General features: G+C 45.2%; 1 protein-coding gene across 5 annotated transcripts; it reads left to right on the top strand.

The window, feature by feature from the left end:
* The first annotated feature begins 1,326 nt into the window (after window positions 1–1,326).
* LOC148443073 (uncharacterized) lies at window positions 1,327–13,684 on the top strand. 5 transcript variants are annotated; one of them, XM_088463291.1, is made up of 8 exons: window positions 1,327–1,450; window positions 2,036–2,143; window positions 3,332–3,410; window positions 3,529–3,626; window positions 3,792–3,897; window positions 11,083–11,180; window positions 11,290–11,401; window positions 12,283–13,684. In XM_088463291.1, the coding sequence occupies exons 3-8, from the start codon at window positions 3,377–3,379 to the stop codon at window positions 13,359–13,361; spliced, it is 1,527 nt and encodes a 508-aa protein (XP_088319417.1). In that variant the 5' UTR covers window positions 1,327–1,450; window positions 2,036–2,143; window positions 3,332–3,376; the 3' UTR covers window positions 13,362–13,684. The 5 variants fall into 5 exon arrangements, with proteins under 5 accessions (XP_088319417.1, XP_088319416.1, XP_088319420.1 ...); XM_088463290.1 differs by having other exon boundaries at window positions 2,036–2,222; XM_088463293.1 differs by lacking the exon at window positions 1,327–1,450 and adding an exon at window positions 1,582–1,602 and having other exon boundaries at window positions 2,078–2,222.
* The last annotated feature ends 9,646 nt before the right edge of the window (window positions 13,685–23,330 follow it).

Here is a 23,330-nt window from a genome sequence, read left to right as displayed (position 1 = left end):
CACCCCCCCTATATAGGACACACACATACAGGTCCCACCCCCCCCTATATAGGACACACACATACAGGTCCCACCCCCCCCATAAAGGACACACTCATACAGGTCCCACCCCCCCATAAAGGACACACATATACAGGTCCCACACACCCCCCCATAAAGGACACACACATACAGGTCCCACACCTCCCCCCCATAAAGGACACACACATACAGGTCCCACCCCCCCATAATGGACACACATATACAGGTCCACACACCCCCCCATAAAGGACACACACATACAGGTCCCACCCCCCCATAAAGGACACACACATACAGGTCCCACCCCACCCCCCCTATATAGGACACACACATACAGTCCCACCCCCCCTATATAGGACACACACATACAGGTCCCACCCCCCCCCATAAAGGACACACACATACAGGTCCCACCCCCCCATAATGGACACACACATACAGGTCCCACCCCACCCCCCCTATATAGGACACACACATACAGGTCCCACCCCCCCCTATATAGGACACACACATACAGGTCCCACCCCCCCCCATAAAGGACACACACATACCAGGTCCCACCCCCCCATAAGGGACACACATATACAGGTCCCACACACCCCCCCATAAAGGGACACACACATACAGGTCCCACACCCCCCCCCCATAAAGGACACACACATACAGGTCCCACACCCCCCCCCATAAAGGACACACACATACAGGTCCCACCCCCCCATAAAGGACACACACATACAGGTCCCACACCCCCCCCCCATAAAGGACACACACATACAGGTCCCACCCCCCCCATATAGGACACACACATACAGGTCCCACCCCCCCATATAGGACACACACATACAGGTCCCACCCCCCCCATACAGGACACACACATACAGGTCCCACCCCCCCAATTAAAGGACACACACATACAGGTCCCACACCCCCCCCCATAAAGGACACACACATACAGGTCCCACCCCCCCATAAAGGACACACACATACAGGTCCCACCCCCCCATAAAGGACACACACATACAGGTCACACCCCCCCCCATACAGGACACACACATACAGGTCCCCCACACCCCCCCCCATATAGGACACACACATACAGGTCACACCCCCCCCATACAGGACACACACATACAGGTCCCACCCCCCCCATATAGGACACACACATACAGGTCCCACCCCCCCCATACAGGACACACACATACCGTGAGGGAAGAGTCAGGATGACATGATGCGATTGAGCTCCAAGACTACAACTCAGGAAATATCCATCTTATATGTTATTACCACACACAGCATACCCCAAGACTCACCCCGCTACTTCCGGCCCGCGCGTGTCACGTGACCCCCGCCCCCTGACACCTCTGACGTATGATCTCATTTCCGGGCACAGGCAGCTTCCGGGAAACATCGCTGTGTTCTGCAGCTGCAGGTAATAGTAATACAATATCCTGTTATACAGGTGCAGCAACCTGTAGTGCCCTACTATACAGGGGGAGCAGACTTTGGTGTCTTATTATACAGGGGAGCAGCCTACAGTGTCCTATTATACAGGGGAGCAGCCTGCGGTGTTTTATTATACAGGTGGTGCAGTCTGCGGTGTACTACTATACAGGGGGAGCAGCATGTAGTGTCCTTTTATTATACGGGGAAGCAGTCTGTGGTGTCCTGTTACTATTATTATACAGGTGGAGCAGCCTGCAGTGTCCTGTTATAATTATACAGGGGGAGCAGCCTGTGGTGTCCAGTTATTATTATTATACAGAAGGAGCAGCCTGTGGTGTCCTGTTATTATTATTATACGGGGGAGCAGCCTGTGTTGTCCTGTTATTATTATACAGGGGGAGCAGCCTGTGGTGTGTTGTTGTTACTATAATAATAATAATAATAATAATAATAATACAGGGGGATCAGTCTATGCTGTTCTTTTATTATTTCCATATAAGGTTATATATAGTAATGTTGACCTTACTTGTATATTTTGCATAATGAACCCGTAACATTTTTTTTTTAATAGGTTGAATTCTAATCTACGGTGTATTGATATCTCACTACACAGGATTACACAATAGTACAGGAGAAATCTAGTTACCAAGTGACACCCTGCTGCTGTGCTTCTATCACGGTGCCTCTACCTCTCTCACTGACTGAGAGGGACATTATACAATAACACCAGGGGATGTGTCTGGGTGATGACTGGAGAGGTGACTGCTGGGAATGGGACATTATACAGTAACACCAGGGGATGTGTCTGGGTGATGACTGGAGAGGTGACTGCTGGGAATGGGACATTATACAGTAACACCAGGGGATGTGTCTGGGTGATGACTGGAGAGGTGACTGCTGGGAATGGGACACTATACAGTAACACCAGGGGATGTGTCTGGGTGATGACTGGAGAGGTGACTGCTGGGAATGGAACATTATACAGTAACACCAGGGGATGTGTCTGGGTGATGACTGGAGAGGTGACTGCTGGGAATGGGACATTATACAGTAACACCAGGGGATGTGTCTGGGTGATGACTGGAGAGGTGACTGCTGGGAATGGGACATTATACAGTAACACCAGGGGATGTGTCTGGGTGATGACTTGAGGTGACTGCTGGGAATGGGACATTATACAGTAACACCAGGGGAGGTGTCTGGGTGATGACTGGAGAGGTGACTGCTGGGAATGGGACATTATACAGTAACACCAGGGGAGGTGACTGGGTGATGACTGGAGAGGTGACTGCTGGGAATGGGACATTATACAGTAACTCCAGGGGAGGTGTCTGGGTGACGACTGGAGAGGTGACTGCTGGGAATGGGACATTATACGGTAACACCAGGGGATGTGTCTGGGTGACGACTGGAGAGGTGACTGCTGGGAATGGGACATTATACAGTAACACCAGGGGATGTGTCTGGGTGATGACTGGAGAGGTGATTGCTGGGAATGGGGCATTATACAGTAACACCAGGCGATGTGTCTCAGTGGTGACTGGAGAGGTGACTGCTGGGAATGGGACATTATACAGTAACACCAGGGGATTTGTCTGGGTGATGACTGGAGAGGTGATTGCTGGGAATGGGACATTATACAGTAACACCAGGGGATGTGTCTGGGTGGTGACTGGAGAGGTGACTCTGGGAATGGGACATTATACAGTAACACCAGGGGATGTGTCTGGGTGGTGACTGGAGAGGTGACTGCTGGGAATGGGACATTATACAGTAACACCAGGAGATGTATCTGGGTGATGACTGGATCATTGTGTGTGTCAGGTTCTTATAAGGTGTCAGGATGTCACTGTCTGTCTCCATGCAGGAGGGGGAGTATATAGAGGAACACAGGGGTCTGTAAAAGGACGTGATGATGGAGAATCACCGGCCCCTCACATCACTGGGTAAGAGGAGACTGTTATTTATTGTACAGGGGAGAGCAGGTATGGGGACCTTTATATACACACATCACCTGATAATCACATATATACAATGTACTCTGTCACTGTGTGTCTCCTACAGATGGACCCAGTAACAGAAATACCCCAGAGAGATGTCCCCGTCCTCTGTATACCCAGGACTGTACAGAGGAGAATCACAGGACCCCACAGGAGCATCAGGTAGGTGGGATTTAGGGTTTCGCCAATATACCATAGAGACTGTCACTATATGATGTGTGCAGAATCGTTGTGTGTCTTATACACTGACATTATACTATTTATAAAATTAATTTATGAAATCTGATATTGTTAATGTGTTTTTTTATGGTTTTGTGGATTATTTAGGATGATGGTGTAACTATTATTAAGTTAGAAGATATAAAAGAAGAAACATATGTGGGTGGTGATCTGCAGTGTAAGGAGGAGGAAATCCCTACAGATATCATCACAGGTGAGAAATAAACACTTATTACAGAACAGAGTCAGATATTCTCCTTGCTCAGTCACTACAGCAATATCTTATCCTACACCGTCCTCTGTCACTACAAACTAATTAGAGAAATATTTCTGCTCAGTGGGTGAGTCAGGAGCCATCTGCCCCTATTATACACCTGCTCTCCCCCTCACATCATGTCACTGTGTTTTACCAGCATAGAGATCTGACCAATCTCCTCCCCACACTCTCTGGTGTATCTCATACATCAGGAGCCATCAGCCCCTATTATACTCCTGCTCTCCCCCTCACATCATGTCACTGTGTGTTACCAGCCCAGAGATCTGACCTGTCTCCTCCCCACACTCTCTGGTGTATCTCATACATCAGGAGCCATCAGCCCCTATTATACACCTGCTCTCCTCCTCACATCATGTCACTGTGTGTTACCAGCCCAGAGATCTGACCACTCTCCTCCCTACATTTGCTGGTGTATCTCATAAATCAGGAGCCATCAGCCCCTATTATACTCCTGCTCTCCCCCTCACATCATGTCACCAGCCCAGAAATGTGACCAGTCTCCTCCCCACAATCTCTGGTGTATCTCATACATCAGGAAGCATAAGTCCCTATTTTACTCCTGCTCTCCCCCTCACATCATGTCACTGTGTGTTACCAGCCCAGAGATCTGACCAGTCTCCTCCCCGCACTCTCTGGTGTATCTCATACATCAGGAGCCATCAGCCCCTATTATATGTTTGCTCTCCCTCTCACATCATGTCACTGTGTGTTACCAGACCAGAGATCTGACCAGTCTCCTCCCCACACTCTCTGGTGTATCTCATACATCAGGAGCCATCAGCCCCTATTATACACCTGCTCTCCCCCTCACATCATGTCACTGTGTGTTACCAGCCCAGAGAACTGACCAGTCTCCTCCCCACACTCTCTGGTGTATCTCATACGTCAGGAGCCATCAACCCCTATTATACTCCTGCTCTCCTCCTCACATCATGTCACTGTGTGTTACCAGCCCAGAGATCTGACCAGTCTCCTCCCCACACTCTCTGGTATGTATAGTATGATGTTTTGCCGTGCAATCGCAGCCTTTGCATATATTAGCAGCCTAGCGGCTGCGTGCGAACACATCTAGCGCGCGGGTCTGAACCGGGCCCATAGATTGATGAAGCATATAGTATGATGAAGCTTATAGTATCATGATGACGCATATAGTAGGATAAAGCATATAGTATGATGATGCATAAAGTATGATGAAGCATATATATTGATAAAGCATATAGTATGATGAAGCATACGGTTTGATGAAGCATATAGTATGATGAAGCATACGGTTTGATGAAGCTTATAGTATAATGAAGCATATAGTATGATGAAGCATATAGTATGATGAAGCATATAGTATGATGAAGTATATAGTATGATGAAGCTTATAGTTTGAAGCATATAGATTGATGACGCATATAGTATGATGAAGCAAATAGTATGATGAAGCATATAGATTGAAGCATATAGTATGATGAAGCATACGGTATGATGAAGCTTATAGTTTGATGAAGCATATAGTATAATGAAGCATATAGTATAATGAAGCATATAGTATGATGAAGCTTATAGTATGATGAAGCATACAGTATGATGAAGCATTCGGTATGATGAAGCTTATAGTATGATGAAGCATAGAGATTGATGAAGCTTATAGTATGATGAAGCTTAGAGTATGATGAAGCATACAGTATGATGAAGCATACAGTATGATGAAGCATACAGTATGATGAAGCTTATAGTATGATGAAGCTTATAGTTTGATGAAGCTTATAGTTTGATGAAGCATACAGTATAATGAAGCATACAGTATAATGAAGCATACAGTATAATGAAGCATATAGTATGATGAAGCAGACGTATGATGAAGCTTATAGTATGATGAAGCATATAGTATGATGAAGCAGACGTATGATGAAGCATATAGTATAATGAAGCATATAGTATGATGATGCATACAGTATGATGAAGCTTATAGTATGATGAAGCTTATAGTTTGATGAAGCATATAGTGTGATGAAGCATATAGTATGATGAAGCAGACGTATGATGAAGCTTATAGTATGATGAAGCAGACGTATGATGAAGCATATAGTATGATGAAGCATATAGTATAATGAAGCATATAGTATGATGAAGCAGACGTATGATGAAGCTTATAGTATAATGAAGCATATAGTATGATGAAGCAGACGTATGATGAAGCTTATAGTATGATGAAGCATATAGTATGATGAAGCATATAGTATGATGAAGCTTATAGTATGATGAAGCTTATAGTATGATGAAGCATAGAGATTGATGAAGCATATAGTATGATGAAACATATAGTATGATGAAGCATACAGTATGATGAAGCTTATAGTTTGATGAAGCATATAGTATAATGAAGCAGACGTATGATGAAGCATATAGTATGATGAAGCAGACGTATGATGAAGCATAGAGATTGATGAAGCATATAGTATGATGAAGCATATAGTATGATGATGCATACAGTATGATGAAGCTTATAGTATGATGAAGCTTATAGTATGATGAAGCTTATAGTTTGATGAAGCATATAGTATGATGAAGCAGACGTATGATGAAGCTTATAGTATGATGAAGCAGACGTATGATGAAGCATATAGTATGATGAAGCATGCAGTATGAGGAAGCATATAGTATGATGAAGCATTTGGTATGATGAAGCTTATAGTATGATGAAGCATACAGTATGATGAAGCTTATAGTATGATGAAGCATAGAGATTGATGAAGCATATAGTATGATGAAGCATATAGTATGATGAAGCATACAGTATGATGAAGCTTATAGTTTGATGAAGCATATAGTATGATGAAGCTTATAGTTTGATGAAGCATATAGTATGATGAAACATATAGTATAATGAAGCATATAGTATGATGAAGCAGACGTATGATGAAGCATATAGTATAATGAAGCATATAGTATGATGAGGCATATAGTATGATGAAGCAGACGTATGATGAAGCATTCAGTATGATGAAGCATACGGTTTGATGAAGCTTATAGTATGATGAAGCTTATAGTTTGATGAAGCTTATAGTTTGATGAAGCATATAGTATGATGAAGCTTATAGTATAATGAAGCTTATAGTATAATGAAGCATATAGTATGATGAAGCTTATAGTATGATGAAGCTTATAGTATGATGAAGCATATAGTATAATGAAGCATATAGTATAATGAAGCATATAGTATGATGAAGCATATAGATTGATGAGGCATATAGTATGATGAAGCAGACGTATGATGAAGCATATAGAATGATGAAGCATGCAGTATGAGGAAGCATATAGTATGATGAAGCATTCGGTATGATGAAGTTTATAGTATGATGAAGCATACAATTTGATTGGGCTTATAGTTTGGTAATCGTCCAACTGTTGAAATCCAAATAGATGATTTCAAAAAGTGTGGCACAAAGAATGAATTCAGTTAGCAGATTGCTGTCAATTTCATTTAAATCCAAGTACGGAAGGCTGTGTTTCCTTACGTGAGGTTATAAATGTGGATATGTATCCAAACATCTTAATTTCTTGCATGCAAAATTGGTGACCTTGTCTACATTGGATTAGAAAGACAGGGCTCTGGCTTACCCTTGTTGAAATTGTATAAAAAGGGGCTCTGTAAGCTCAGAAAATACACTGTATATCATCTTGGTGTGTGTGTGTAATAATTGAACTTCAGAAAAACTTCTACGCTGAGTATTGCCAATACGTTCCATTGAAAATACTTGTCCTTTTCAGGACATTTATTGGACCTAATAAACCACTACTTGCTTCCGAGATGCCTGTATATGCTTGTACCCTATGACTATCAGATATGTGCCAGAAGCTTTCTCCATTCTCTGGCAGTCCTGAGTTTCAGTCCAGGGTCTCAGAAATCTCTCAACTTGCTACCAGAGCAGAACCAGTCCACAGTAATTGGCACTGGGGAATCTGCCCTAACCATCCTGGAAGTATTCCAGTAGCTTGGCCACAAACATACCTAGAAGCGTTTCCAGGTACTGGTGTAGTAATAGGTTGTTACTGATAGAAAGATGGAGTCCCTATACCCGACAGATGGCAAAATAAGACCACTTGGGTCATTCAGAAATATTTCTTCCCCTGTATCAAGTGGTGGAGTAAGCCCATCTAGTCAAAGTGAGAGAGATGTATTAAAGTGGCCAATAAAGATCTTAAAAGACATGGACCTACTTTACCCATTACCAAGGCGAAGCCGGGACAAATACTGACTGAATGTATTAAACATGCATTTGCCGAAGAGGGAGAGTGTTAACTCGCCTCTTTGGCAAATCTTAGTCTCCCTCTTTCGGCATCCGTGACTGGTGAATGAAGTGAGACAGCGCATGCGCCAGTCTAACCTATACAGCATCACCCATGGGCAATTTTCGGCACATGCACAAGCTAGATGCCGGCCAACAGCCAGGGTCCTGCAGTGTACACTAGCGACAGCCGGGGTCGCCAAAATCAATGGAACCTGCCATTAGAGCAGTCAGTGCCACTGTTCGGTGCCCTATCTAGGTGTTCCGATACTGATGGCGGCGTCCTAGTTCCTGTATCCTTCTGCACATTTCCCTGCTTTAATACATGCAGGGAAGCGGTAACTGGTGCACATAACGTGCGTAGTTACCGTTAATACATTTAACAAACGTTCATACATCTGTCCCAGTATCCCTTAAGTGGATGATCTGCTGACCAATGCACTCTCCCTTTCCAAGCTGTCTGCACATGTACTGTAGAAAGTCCACACCTGAAGTGCAGATCTTCTTTCATGGATTGATGAAGTTGCAAGCTTCACACATCCCAAATGCTCATGGGGGTCTCCAGCTGATGCTGACAGCTTTATAGCATGCTCATTTTGAACCACTGGATTCAGCGAATTTAAAGTTCCTTACCTAGAAGAGTGTCTATCCATCTTGTAGATCCCATTTTGTAATCTCTCCATGAAGCAAGATTGTTATAGGAACAAAAGATTCCTTTCAGCCAAAGGTGGTCCCTAATTTCCAGCTGAAGCAGGACATTATGATCCTGGTCTTAGATTGGGACAATGAGGAAGAGGACTCTCAGGATGCTGCAGTATCCTTAGGTTCCAAGATTTGCGGAGTACTGATGACCTGTTTGTCTTGCGTGTTGTCCACAAATGAGGTTGGCTACTGCCAGGTGGATTATTTTGGAAACTCACCAGGTTTACATTCGGGCAGAACAGTCTATTCCTGAGAGTGTGAAAATGTATTCTACCAGATTGGTGGTGCTTCCTGGGTGGTGTAGCACAGGGTCTCTGCTGAGCAGCTGTAGTGGGCGGCCACCTGGTCTTCAGTGCACCCCTTCATACTATTTTATACTTTTGCATTCAAGGATAGTAGTTTTGGTCATAAAGTGACTTCTGAGAATGTCCAATTGGATGAAATAGAAAATGGTATTTTTTTACTTCTGTTAAATACTTTTCAATTGGGACACTAGAACCTCCCATTATACTCTATTTTTATTGTTTAGGTTCTTGTTTTTTGTATCTTGCTCTACTGATTTTAATGTTAGGAATGTTGTTCACATGTTGACTAATAAATGCTACTAATAAATCCTATTTGATTGGACAACAAGAGAGACAAATACGAGGGGTGTGCAATAAGTTTCCTGATGCACAAAAAGTACAAAGTGAACATTAAATTTTTTCAAAGTATTTGCCATAGGAGTCTATGCAAAGTTGCATGTGCTCAAATCACTTGGTGAAGTAGCTGGACCATTCTGAAGCAGGTATGTCTTCTACATGCTGGATAAAGGTCTCCACTGCAGCTTCCGGTGACTCAGAACTAATCTCATGCATCTTGCACTTGATTTGTCGCAACACAAAGAAGTCGCAGGGGGACAGGTGTGGAGTGTACGGTCAATGACCAAGCTCCTGGATGTGTTCATTGACCAGAAAATCCTCCACTTTCGTGGACTTATGGGCAGGTGCATTGTCGTGATGGTGAATGGCACCATGAGCGCGAGTTTTTGGATGGTGCCTGGAATTGGCTTCCAGCACTTGTGACAGCACTCATGTCAGAACTTCTCTGGTAGCGCACCTCCAACTGGAGTCCACTGGGATGACTGTTTGGTCTCACGGTTGAAACTGCAGATCCAGGATTAATTGCCACTGACTATCTCCTAGGCAGAAATTAAACCTGGCCAGCATATTGCAGCTCCAAGTCACCCAAGCCTCCTTCTGCTCTCAAGTCAGCTGATGGGGAACCCAGCTTGCAGAATACTTGCTCAGGTCAAGCTTTTTGTTGAGTACGAGCGGAAGGCTCGCTGTGAGATGCCCATCTCCTTTTCTAACTGGGCCACGGTCACCCTGGCATCCACCTCAACCTCCCACGGCAGCAATGTTGTCATTGGTGATGGCAGATATAGGTCGGCCACAGCAATCTTTATTTTCCAGGGACTGTCTCCCGTGCCAAAATTCTGCAAATCACTCAAACACAGTGGTTCGGTACAGTGCCTCCTCCCCAAAAGCAGCTTACAGTCTGTTAAAACTCTCCTGCTGTCGTAGACCACTCTTGTAGTTGTAGAAGGTCATGGCCACTGTTGGGCTTCATATAGAGTTTCTTGAAGGAGGTGAACAAGCTGACAGTGCTGCTTATTTACGGTTTAGTCAGAGATTACAGTACACAACCAGACAGTCAATTGTGTCTACTCTACCTATGCGCTGCTCATCCAGAAACGTATTGCACACCCCTCGTATGTGAATCAGGAGTACTGTTTAACCTCCTAAGGAAACTGCAGGTCCCTGCACAGAAACGCGTCAAGGGTCCTGCTCCCATAGCTGTTTTTATTTAGTTTAGTTTTACTATTCAGATATTAATTTCCTCTTTCCTCTTATCTCTTTACTTAAGGAGTGTAGTAGAGTTGATGCTGACTTTTCCCATTGATTCAGCCAGTTTATTGCTGTATTCCAATTATTTTAAGGATGGAACATACAAGAAATTCTTCCTTATCAATATAGTAAATGTCGAATAGGGAGTCAGTCCTGCTTTTCCTATCAAGCTTATGAGTTGCTTTGCCTAATCATAATTTAATCACATAGTCTGACAGATGTCAATATATTATGTCACTGTGTGTCTCCTACAGATGGATCCAGTAACAGAAATACCCTCGAAAGATATCCCCGTCCTCTTTATTCACAGGATTGTACAGAGGAGAAACACAGGATCCCACAGGAGCATCAGGTAGATGGGATTTAGGGTCTCCCCAATATACCAAAGTGATAACCTACTGTTTAATCTCAATTAATGAAATTGGACATTATTAAAGTATTCTTATTTTGGGGTTAATTAGCGTGAAGACCTAACTGATATTAAGGTAAAAGATATAGAGGGAGAAGAAGAAACGTATGTGATGGGTGATCAGCAGTGTAAGGAGGAGGAAATCCCTACAGATATCAGCACAGGTGAGTAATAATCACTTATTACAGAACGGTCACATATTCTCCTAGTTCAGTCACTACAGCAATCTCTTATCCTACAACCTTCTCTGTTAATACAAACTAATATCTGCACAGTTAGGAGCAATCAGCTCCTATTATACTCCTGCTCTCCCCCTCACATCATGTCATTGTGTGTTACCAGCCCAGAGATCTGACCAGTCTCCTCCCCACACTCTCTGGTGTATCTCATACATCAGGAGCCATCAGCCCCTATTATACTCCTGCTCTCCTGCTCTCCCCCTCACATCATGTCATTGTGTGTTACCAGCCCAGAGATCTGCCCAGTCTCCTCCCCACACTCTCTGGTATATCTCATACATCAGGAGCCATCATCCCCTATTATACTCCTGCTCTCCCCCTCACATCATGTCACTGTGTGTTACCAGCCCAGAGATCTGACCAGTCTCCTCCCCGCACTCTCTGGTGTATCTCATACATCAGGAGCCATCAGCCCCTATTATACTCCTGCTCTCCTCCTCTCCTCCTCACATCATGTCACTGTGTGTTACCAGCCCAGAGATCTGACCAGTCTCTTCCCCGCACTCTCTGGTGTATCTCATACATCAGGAGCCATCAGCCCCTATTATACTCCTGCTCTCCCCCCTCACATCGTGGTGTCACTGTGTGTTACCAACCAATATTATTGACCATTGTCCAATGTGGCTGTTGAGTGCGATTGTGTTATATTTGAATCCAATATTTTATTGGTGCAGTAAAAAAGTCACATTTTCTATATGTATATATTTCATTATAATACAATTTTTGCAGTTTTCCAAATTTCGCTAACCATATGAAATTTGCTCCTCAATCTAAAATTAATTTACATTTTCATTTATTTCCAATAGATGGATGCACACACAGGATGGCCTCGGCGGGAGATCTCAGTGTGTCTCCAGGTTTTAAAATAGAAGATAACATCACACAGGATTCTCTAGAGAAAAACCCAGTTGTTTTTAATATACATCCAGTACGTCTCAGTGCAAATAAATCACCTGATCTCTACATTCATGGGGAATGTTCCCCTCATTCCTCAGTTATAATGACACATAATGCAGCTCTTAAAGGTGTTTCAGTATTTTCCTGTTCTGAATGTGGTAAACGTTTTATACATCAGTCAATATTTGTTAAGCATCAGAGAAGTCACATAGGTGAGAAACTATTTTCATGTTCTGAGTGTGGGAAATGTTTTACACAGAAATATAACCTTATTAAACATCGGAAAATTCACACAGGTGAGAAACCATATCCATGCTCTGAGTGTGGGAAAAGTTTTACATACAAACTAAATCTTGACACACATTTAAAAACTCACACAGGTGAGCTACTGTTTCCATGCTCTGAGTGTGGGAAATGTTTTACACAGAAATCAGATCTAGTGAAACATCAGAGAACTCACACAGGTGAGAAGCCGTTTTTGTGTACTGAGTGTGGGAAATGTTTTACAGCTAAATCAAATCTGGTTAGACATCAGAGAAGTCACACAGGTGAGAAACCATTTCCATGCTCGGAGTGTGGGAAATGCTTTGCACAGAAACTGCATCTTGTTACACATCAGAGAAGTCACACAGGTGAGAAGCCATTTTCTTGTTTGGAGTGTGGAAAATGTTTTGTACAGAAACTACATCTTGTTACACATCAGAGAACTCACACAGGTGAGAAACCATTTCCATGCTCTGAGTGTGGGAAATGGTTTGCACATAAATCAAGTCTTCTCATACATCAGAGAATACACACAGGTGAGAGAGAATTTCCATGCTCTGAGTGTGGGAAATGCTTTAGAGATAGTTCAGATCTTGTTGCACATCAGAGAACTCACACAGGGGAGAAGCCATTTCCATGCTCTGAGTGTGGGAAATGTTTTAAACAGAAATCGCATCTTCTGAAACATCAGAGAATTCATACAAGGGAAGTACAATTGTCATAAGCTGATAGACATAAACGGTATTATGGTAATATTGTAAATATTGTAAAAGCTGTTGAAATAAATATAAATGATAAATACAGGTATGAATAAATTTACAGAGTGTAAAATGAAAAGTATATTGAAGGGCAAATAAACTTTCCAGTAATACTATATTAACATGTTATAATGTTATTAGCATCCGCAGACATAGGAAGAATGTGACAGAAGACGAGACAGATTGCTCTTGTGTTGAACATATTACAATTTCCTTATTCAATTAGATATTTCTACTACTCTCCATAGTAGTAACATACCATATTGTTGTTATATAGGGCCATAAAATAGAGTTTCCCTATGGAACTCGAAGAAAAGAATTTAGCCAGATAAGAACATAAATCTCCTTTCTTCTTCAGTGTCCATGGGGCTCCACAGGGGAGACAATGGGATGTAGGTGGGACTTTGAGGACCGGACACCAACAGCAAAGCTTTTTCAATCCCAGGATGCTCCGGTCCTTCCCCCCCATACCCCACCCACAGCCTGAGGGCAACTCAGTTTAAGTTGGTGTCTGACAGGAGCTGGATCACCGTTTTAACCGTGGGGCTGCTAATAAGCAGCCTAAGCATTATTTTTATTTATTTTACTACTGAGCCGCAGCGCCAGATAGCCCTTTGGACATCTGCACTGCTGCTCCATCACCCCTCCTGCGGCGCCGTGACCCCAGCCCTCTGCTAGGTATTCCTGACAAGGCTCCGAGGTGAATAGAGCTAGCAGGGTTCCCCGGACCCCAGACTGCAGCCGGGACTCAATGGGACAGGTAAGGCGGGGACCCGCGTCTGTGCAGTCTCTCCTCTGGTCTCAAGGAGACAGACCGGAGGTGCTGATATGGACACCGCTTCGTCCGGGACTCCACTAGACCACCAGGGAATTACAAGCACTGGCGCAGGGCACAATTAAAGCCAGGGAACCTGGTGGTTGATGTCAACATAGGGAAGAAGGTCCCCACCCTCCGGCCCCTCCCCCCAGCTCAGGGCACCATTCCACTGCAGTCTTGCTGCTTCTTCCTCACTCTCCGCCCCCTCTGATACTCACAGCAGCCATCTTTTACATTCAGGTCTCCAGTAACGCTGGGTCCAGTGTCCCTGTATACCTCTCCCAAGGCTCAGGTTATACAGCACTATATCCTACCAGCCACTGCGGTCTGTGCAATTGATTTTAGTGCCCACTGCAGTTATATTGTATACTCTGCATTGTATGTGACGTGTGCTAGTGCTGGTGTCTGTTTTCTTTCTTCATATGACTTGTCAGCTTATACCTTTCCCTTTATTCCACTATAACCCTGGCATACTAAGGTATAGGGGATTCATTGTACCTCACATCTCCCTATATTTGTGATGGCTATCATACTATATATCGCTGTTGCGCACTACACTGTGCCATATTGCACATACATCTGGGTTGCTCACTGCACTGTGCCATATTGTGTGTTACATTATTCTTGCAGCTATGTCTGGCAGAGGCAAGAATAACAAGCAGCCTGCTGCTTCCACTCTGCTGTCTTGTATGTCCTGCTCAGTGGGCTTAGCTTCAGAGGACCTCATTCAGGATGGTCTTTGTGTATCTTGTTATACTGCCCCGGGCCCATCAGACCAGGTGTCCTCTCCTCAGGACCCACCCTGGGCTACTTTATCACAGGTGCTGGCAAAAATTGTGGACCACCTAGCGGTCCCTGTGGTAGCTCCCCTATGGGATGGGCACAACAGGTACTCTCTGCAAATCCTTTGCCTCTCCATGGGTAGATGCATTTTCTACCTCAGTGCAGAGTCTGGTTAATACCTCTACAGCTTTTCAACAAATGCTGCAAAAGGTAAGACCTAGTAAACCTAGTAAGTGTGCTGTGTTATCTTCCCAGTCCACCCAGCTGTCAGATTCTGAATTATCATCTGGGTAGGCAGAAGACGCAGATCTCTCTCACTCTGACTCCACATTGGGAGAGGAGGAGCACCCCTCCAAGTTAAATATACCTGCACTTGTGAGAGCTGTAAAATGTATCCTTCAAATAGAAGAGGCAGAACCCACTCCTAAGGCAAAAGGGCCACTATTTTAGTTTTGACAGTTTCCTCACTCGGATCAGCTATCTGATCATATGAGTGAGGCATGGAATATGCCCACTAAAAGGTTTCAGCTGCCTAAAAGTTTAAGTTCCCTCTTCCATCTAGTGATTTGCAGTAAATGGGAAGTTCCCCCAGCAGTGGATTCCCATGTGACACGTCTGGTTAAGAACACTACCTCACCTATCCATACTGCAACCTCCTTGAAGAAGCCTACAGATAGAAGGATGGTAGCTTGTCTAAAATCTATATACTCTGTTACAGGAGCTATTACTCATCCTGCTAGGGCTACGGCCTTGGTGGCAAAAGCCATTGAGTATTCTGGCAGAGGCCCTAAAAGATAAATTTCCCTCTGATGCTTCGAGGGAACAGCTGTCCTACATATCTCACATTAGAGATGCAGCCTCCTATTTAGGTGAAGCGGCTCTGGATACTGGTGTAGCATCTGCCACTTCCGTAGTAGCCCACCGTATTGTTTGGCTCCGCTCATGGAAGGCAGATTCAGACTCTAAAGAGACATTGGAGTCTCTGCCTTCTGGGATATCCTGTTTGGCCCAGAATTGGACAAATTTGTGACTACCTTGGCAGCTTCCAAGACGGCGTTCTTGCTCTCTGCATATAGGGCCCAATTCAGACCCACTTGCAAGGCTGCATACGCTCGCAGCTGGCCAATTTTCGCAATCTGCGTATGCGTACGTGAGCCAGTCTATGCGATTGGGAAGCGATCGCACAGCAGCCATAGACAGCTTGCCAGCATGAGTGACAGTAAGTTTGTGGGTGGTGACAGGCTGGTCCATGAAAATGGGGAGTGAATGTGCGAATGCAGGTGTGCCTGTGCGTTCTAACGGCATTTCATGGGCATGCAAAATTAACATGGAGCGTCATTGTACACGTCACCTGGTTGTATTTCACACAGCAGGGATCGCAGTGCTTGCGGCGGTGTAGGGTCAACCACAAGTGTTGCGAGGGGCTCCGATGACATTTGATGTTTCAGATTTTGCATACACCTCCTGGAGATGATGTGTGCTGCGAAGGGAAAGGGGGCGTCATAAGACTGGCTTGCGATTGCACTGCCATTGCACGCTAAGACATAGTGGGCATACTAATGTCTTACTGTGCGATCGCAGCCTATGCATATATTAGAAGCTGGCGGCTGAGTGCGAACACATCTAGCGAGCGGGTCTGAATCCGCTCCATAATGCGAAACCTCGGATGTCATCCTTTCGTCCTCAAGGAAAAGCTAAAGGTCAATCCTTTCCAAGGCATCAGGCATCAACTAAGGCCTCCAAGCCTCAAGCCAAACAGACCTGGGCTACTAGACATCCACCTACCAAACCGGAGGACAAGCCTTCAGCCTGACGGGGTGGGCTTCTCCCCTGGGAGACCAACTTTTTGAATTCACCCAGTTCTGGCGTCAGACCACATCGGATGCCTGGGTAAGATATGCCCTCTCCTTCTTGAGGCGACCCCCTGAGCAGTTCTTTTGCACAGGACATCCATCGGACCCAAGCAAGGCCCTGCTGCTCCAAAAGGCCATTCAGTGCTTACTGCTCTCAAGAGTAATAATTCCGGTCACCTCACAGTGAGTGAAAGGCTATTATTCTATCCTTTTCTTAGGCCGATAAGACCCGTTGGGCTTTTGAACTATCCTCAATCTCAAGTCTCTGAACAGGTTTATCAGGGTACCCGGGTTTCATTTGAAAACCCTCTGCTCTGTTCTCCTGACTATGGAGCCTGGGGACATTATGTTGCCTCTGGACATTCAGGACGCTTAGCTACATGTACCTATAGCGTCTTCTCATCAACAATATCTCCGGTTTACTATACTACAGCAACATTACCAATTTCAAGCTCTGCCTTTTGGTCTTTCTACGGCTTCCCAGTTCTTTACCAAAATCATGTTAGTTATGGTGGCCTATCTTTTTTTCGTCACAGGATTAGACTGCTCCCATACTTCGACGATCTCTTGCTGTTGGCCAGCTCCCCAGAAATTCTCCACCGCCATCTACAGGTAACCATTGCCTTTCTACAAATGCACGATTGGCTGATCAACTGGAAAAAGTCTTCCTGGACACCTTCTCAAAGATAGGTACATCTGAGAGCCCTTCTGGACTCTCAGGTTCAGAGAATCTTCCTAACAGCAGACAAAATCTCAGCATTACAGCACCGGGTGCGCAGACTACTACACAGTTGCTGAGTCAATTCCTACAACACCTGATCCTCTCCAGGTGGAACAGGCTGCCCCATCTGCTCAGATTCCAGATGATTGGCCACTCCCCGGAGGTTCACCTGTCCCTAGCCTGGTGGTTACAGATGTCCCACTTAAACAAGGGAAGCTCCTTTTGGATCCCGGACTGGGCACTCCTCACCATGGATGCAAGCCTTCGCGGGTGGGGCGCAGTGCTGGCCAGCACGCCTTACAAGGACGCTGGACTCCAGCCAAGGCAATCTTGTCTATCAATGTCCTGGAACTCCGAGCCATCTACGGAGCTCTCACTCTGGCTCAGGATATTCTTCAGGGCAGGCCAGTACAAGTACAGTCCAACAATGCCACGGCAGTGGCCTACCTCAATCACCAAGGAGGCACTCGAAGTCGGACAGCAATGGCAGAAGTGTCCCACATTCTCACATGGGCTGAACGCCATCTCCCGGCCATATTCGTAGTGTTCATCCCAGGAATTATCAATTGGGATGCGGATTTCCTCAACCTTCACGACGTGCATGCAGGGGGGTGATCTCTACATCCAGAAGTCTTTCAGCTTCTTGTGGACAAATGGGGTCTACCAGGTGTGGACCTCATGGCCTCACGACACTACCAAAAACGTCCAGTGTATGGAGCCAGGGCAATGGACCCCAATTCGGCCTTTGTGGAAACATTATCTGTGAGGTGGACCTGCCACTTGGCGTACCTCTTCCGAAGAACTCGAGGAAGAATGGCGATTGGAGAATCTCCCTTCTTCCTCGAGTTCTTCAGAACTTCAAACAGGAAGGGGGCACAGTCCTGTTGGTAGCTCTGGCTTGACCCAGATGCCATCTTCAAAGTCTCTCCATAGAAGTTCCTCATCAACTTCCTTTACGACCAGACCTGTTGTCTCAGGGTCCCTGTCTACATCTGGACCTGGCCCGCCTTTCTTTAACGGTTTGGCTCTTGAGTCATCTCTCCTAACGGCTAAGGGATTTTCCAGCACTGTGGTCCAAACCATGCTCAGGGCCCGTAAACCAGCATCAGCCAGGATTTATCACAGAATATGGCATACATATTTCCAATGGTGTGCTCCAAGAAACTATGACCTCCAGGTTTTTAAGGTGTCTAGAATTCTTGCCTCTCTTCAGGCTGGATTGGATCTAGGCCTCCGCCTAGCATTTCTGAAAGTGTAGGTATCTGCTTTATCCATCTGGTTCCAGCGCATAATTGCTCCTCTACCTGATGTTCACACCTTCCTACAAGGTGTTCTACATATACAACCTCCCTTTGTCCCTCCTGTGGCTCCATGGGATTTGTCAATGGCTCTCCACGCACTTCAGGAACCTCCATTCAAACCCCCTGGAATAAGTGGATATCAAGTGGTGCACTATAAATGTTCTGTTTCTTCTGGCTATAGAATCTGCCCGTAGGGTATCGGATTTAGGGGCGCTTTCATGTCGCTCCCCCTTTTTAATCTTTGATCAGGACAGGGCTGTTCTTAGAGTGCGCCCGGGCTTCCTTTCCATGCTGGTTTCTCGTTTCCACCTTAATGAGGAAAATGTGGTTCCGGTCTTTCAATCACCAGACCTCTCAGCAGGTGAGTCCGTGGTCCGAAGATCTACATGGACCATACTAGTTCCATCAGGAAATCGGACTCCCTCTTCACCTTATATGGATTCCACAAGATTGGATGGCCAGCTAACAAACAGACTCTGGCCACATGGCTTCGCATGACTATCTCACAGGCTTACACCCAGATGGGCCTTCCTGTGCCGGCTACAGTATCTGCTCATTCTATTCGCTCTGTGGGTCCCTTGTGGGCAGCCAGGTGTGGCACCTTTGTTGAACAGCTATGCAAGGCGACCACGTGGTCTTCTGTCCACACCTTACTTAGGTTTTATGCCTTTGAACATTTGCCTCTTAGGATGCTTCCTTCGGACACCAGGTTCTTCTCTCACCTCAGGAGCGTCCCCGCGCTTGAACAACTGCTTTGGGATATCCCCATTGTCTCCCATGTGGAGCCCTATGGACTCCGAAGAAGAAAAGGAGAGCTATGGTAAAACTTACCCTTGTTAACACTCTTTCTTCAAAGTCCATAGGGACCACAGGGCACCCGCCCTAATGCACCTGGCTTCTATGGGTTTCTTCTCTTGGTCACTTGTTTCCTTCTCTGTGTGAGAGTGTGATTCTACAGTGTACCAGTCTTCTCTCCTATCCTGCTCCTGCCTTGGGCTTGTTAAAAAACTGAGTTGCCCTCAGGCTGTTGGTGGGGTATAGGGAGAAGGACCAGAGCATCCTGGGATTGAAAAAGCTTTGCTATTGGTGTCCGGTCCTCCAAGTCCCACCTACACCCCATTGTCTCCCCTGTGGACCCTATGGACTTCGAAGAAAGATAGTTAACAAGGGTAAGTTTTACCATAACTCTCCTTTTTTGTTGTACGTGGTTAAGGAGGGGTTGTAACTTTGTCCAAAGATTATCGCAAATTACATATTAAAAAGGCAAAAACAAAAAGGCATCGTACACGATCAAGTGTATAATTCTTACTTAATTGAAAAACATTCAAAAACATAAATTTAATGTTTTTTAAAAGTTGAAGCCACCACTATGCGCAGTTATGGATTCCGTGTAAAATATATACAGTATGTATATATAATATGTAGAAATGGAAAGGCGGCACTCACAGGTCTGATGAAATGAAAGAATCAAACTTGACAACTGTGTCTGCCTTGTTCAACGTTTCAGTCTCACATGACTTTTATCAAGAACACAATGAAAAAAACAAATACACATACCTTTATAGTGGAATGTCCAAAGTGATTGGTGCAGTGTAATGCTCCATGCAACTTTTTCAATTTTTTGGCGCTTTTTAATAACATATTTTGTGTACAATATTTTTTTGTAAAAAAGTCTGTGTTGGTGACCGTTTAATATGATGTTGGACATTTAACACCTTCAATGTTAGAATGTTTTTAGACTCCTGGGGGTGTATTTACTAAAGTGCAGGTTTTTAGAAGTGGAGCTGTTGCCCGTAGCATCCAATCAGATTCTACTTATCATTTATCTTGCACCTTCTAGAAGATAATATCTAGAATCTGGTTGCTATGGGCAACATCTCCACTTCTAAAAACCTGCACTTTAATTAATATACCCCCTATAGTCTCTGTTCTCTCTCTGTAAGTTACATACATTGCTGGCCTATGGTGTATAATCACTCTATATTGTGTACTGTAGGTTGCACAGTGACTAATGGAAGACGCTGCAACTTCTGTTTTATTTTATTTTCTGTCATTTATTTATTTTTATATATAGTGAATACATAAATGAAATAACTATAGAGACGTGTCATACAATGCTATGGTCTATTCACTAGTACGATAATAAAGCCTATTATCAACCAAGCAAACTTCTTGTTTCTGTCAAGATTATTTAAATGAGAAAAGGTAAAAAGAAGATGCAGGGAGGAAGCAGCTGATAAGGGGAGGGTCTGTATATAGTATAGGGATAGTGCGTGTGATGGGTCTGTATATAGTATAGGGATAGCGCGTGTGGTGATGGGGAGGGTCTGTATATAGTATAGGGATAGTGCATGTGGTGATGGAGGGTCTGTATATAGTATAGGGATAGTGCTTGTGGTGGGGGAGGGTCTGTATATAGTATAGGGATATTACCTGTGGTGTTGGGGGAGGGTCTGTATATAGTATAGGGATAGCGCGTGTGGTGGGGGAGGGTCTGTATATAGTATAGGGATAGCGCGTGTGTTGGGGGAGGGTCTGTATATAGTATAGGGATAGTGCGTGTGTTGGGGGAGGTCTGTATACAGTATAGGGATAGCACGTGTGGTGGGGGAGGGTCTGTATATAGGACAGGGATAGCGAGTGTGGTGGGGGGGAGGGTCTGTATATAGTATAGGGATAGTGCGTGTGTTGGGGGAGGTCTGTATATAGTATAGAGAGAGCGCGTGTGGTGGGGGAGGTCTGTATATAGTATAGGGATAGCGCATGTGGTGGGGGAGGGTCTGTATATAGTATAGGGATAGCGTGTGTGGTGGGGGAGGGTCTGTATATAGTATAGGGATAGCGCGTGTGTTGGGGAGGTCTGTATATAGTATAGGGATAGTACATGTGGTGGGGGAGGGTCTTTATATAGTATAGGGATAGTGCGTGTGGTGGGGGAGGGTCTGTATATAGTATAGGGATAGTATGTGTGGTGGGGGAGGGACTGTATATAGTATAGGGATAGCGCGTGTGGTGGGGGAGGGTCTGTATATAGTATAGGGAAAGCGCGTGTGGTGGGGGAGGTTCTGTATATAGTATAGGGATAGTGCGTGTGGTGGGGGAGGGTCTGTATATAGTATAGGGATAGCATGTGTGGTGGGGGAGGGTCTGTATATAGTATAGGGATAGCGCGTGTGGTGGGGGAGGGTCTGTATATAGTATAGGGATAGCGCGTGTGGTGGGGGAGGGTCTGTATATAGTATAGGGATAGCAAGTGTGGTGGGGTCTGTATATAGTATAGGGATAGCGCGTGTGGTGGGGGAGGGTCTGTATATAGTATAGGGATAGCGCGTGTGGTGGGGAGGGTCTGTATATTGTATAGGGTTAGCGCGTGTGGTGGGGGAGGGTCTGTATATAGTATAGGGATAGCGCGTGTGGTGGGGGAGGGTCTGTATATAGTATAAGGATAGTGCGTGTGGTGGGGGAGGGTCTGTATATAGTATAAGGATAGCGTGTGTGGTGGGGGAGGATCTGTATATAGTATAGGGATAGCGTGTGGTGGGGGAGGGTCTGTATATAGTATAGGGATAGCACGTATGGTGGGGTCTGTATATAGTATAGGGATAGCGCGTGTGGTGGGGTCTATATAGTATAGGGATAGCGCGTGTGGTGGGGTCTGTATATAGTATAGGGATAGCGCGTCTGGTGGGGGGAGGGTCTGTATATAGTATAGGGATAGCCCGTATGGTGGGTGAGGGTCTGTATATAGTATAGGGATAGCCCGTGTGGTGCGGGAGGGTCTGTATATAGTATAGGGATAGCAAGTGTGGTGGGGGAGGTCTGTATATAGTATAGGGATAGCGCGTGTGGTGGGGGAGGGTCTGTATATAGTATAGGGATAGTATGTGTGGTGCGGGAGGGTCTGTATATAGTATAGGGATAGCGTGTGTGGTGGGGGAGGGTCTGTATATAGTATAGGGACAGTGAGTGTGGTGGGGGAGGGTCTGTATATAGTATAGGGATAGCGTGTGTGGTGGGGGAGGGTCTGTATATAGTATAAGGATAGTGCTTGTAGTGGGGGAGGGTCTGTATATAGTATAGGGATAGCGCGTGTGGTGGGGGAGGGTCTGTATATAGTATAGGGATAGCGCGTGTGTTGGGGGAGGGTCTATATATAGTATAGGGATAGTACTTGTGGTGGGTGGAGGGTCTGTATATAGTATAGGGATAGCGCGTGTGGGGGTGGAGGTTTGTATATAGTATAGGGATAGTACATGTGGTGGGGGGAGGGTCTGTATATAGTATAGGGATAGTGCGTGTGGTGGGGGAGGGTCTGTATATAGTATAGGGATAGCGCGTGTGGTGGGGGAGGGTCTGTATATAGTATAGGGATAGCGCGTGTGTTGGGGGAGGGTCTGTATATAGTATAGGGATAGTACATGTGGTGGGGGGAGGGTCTGTATATAGTATAGGGATAGTGC

The sequence above is a fragment of the Taudactylus pleione genome, unplaced genomic scaffold (assembly GCF_031769625.1).
Source record: "Taudactylus pleione unplaced genomic scaffold, aTauple2 ptg001337l, whole genome shotgun sequence".
NCBI classification, from domain to species: domain Eukaryota; kingdom Metazoa; phylum Chordata; class Amphibia; order Anura; family Myobatrachidae; genus Taudactylus; species Taudactylus pleione.
The sequence above is the reverse complement of the archived record's forward strand: the minus strand, read 5'-3'. Positions and strand labels throughout refer to the sequence as shown.

Excerpts from the sequence above, each read along its gene's own strand:
- LOC148443073 (XM_088463294.1), top strand. The coding sequence starts at position 3,377 with ATGATGGAGAATCACCGGCCCCTCACATCACTGG. Across the intron at positions 3,411-3,528 it reads CCGGCCCCTCACATCACTGG|ATGGACCCAGTAACAGAAAT; the intron begins GTAAGAGGAGAC and ends TGTCTCCTACAG. Across the intron at positions 11,181-11,289 it reads GGATCCCACAGGAGCATCAG|CGTGAAGACCTAACTGATAT; the intron begins GTAGATGGGATT and ends GGGGTTAATTAG.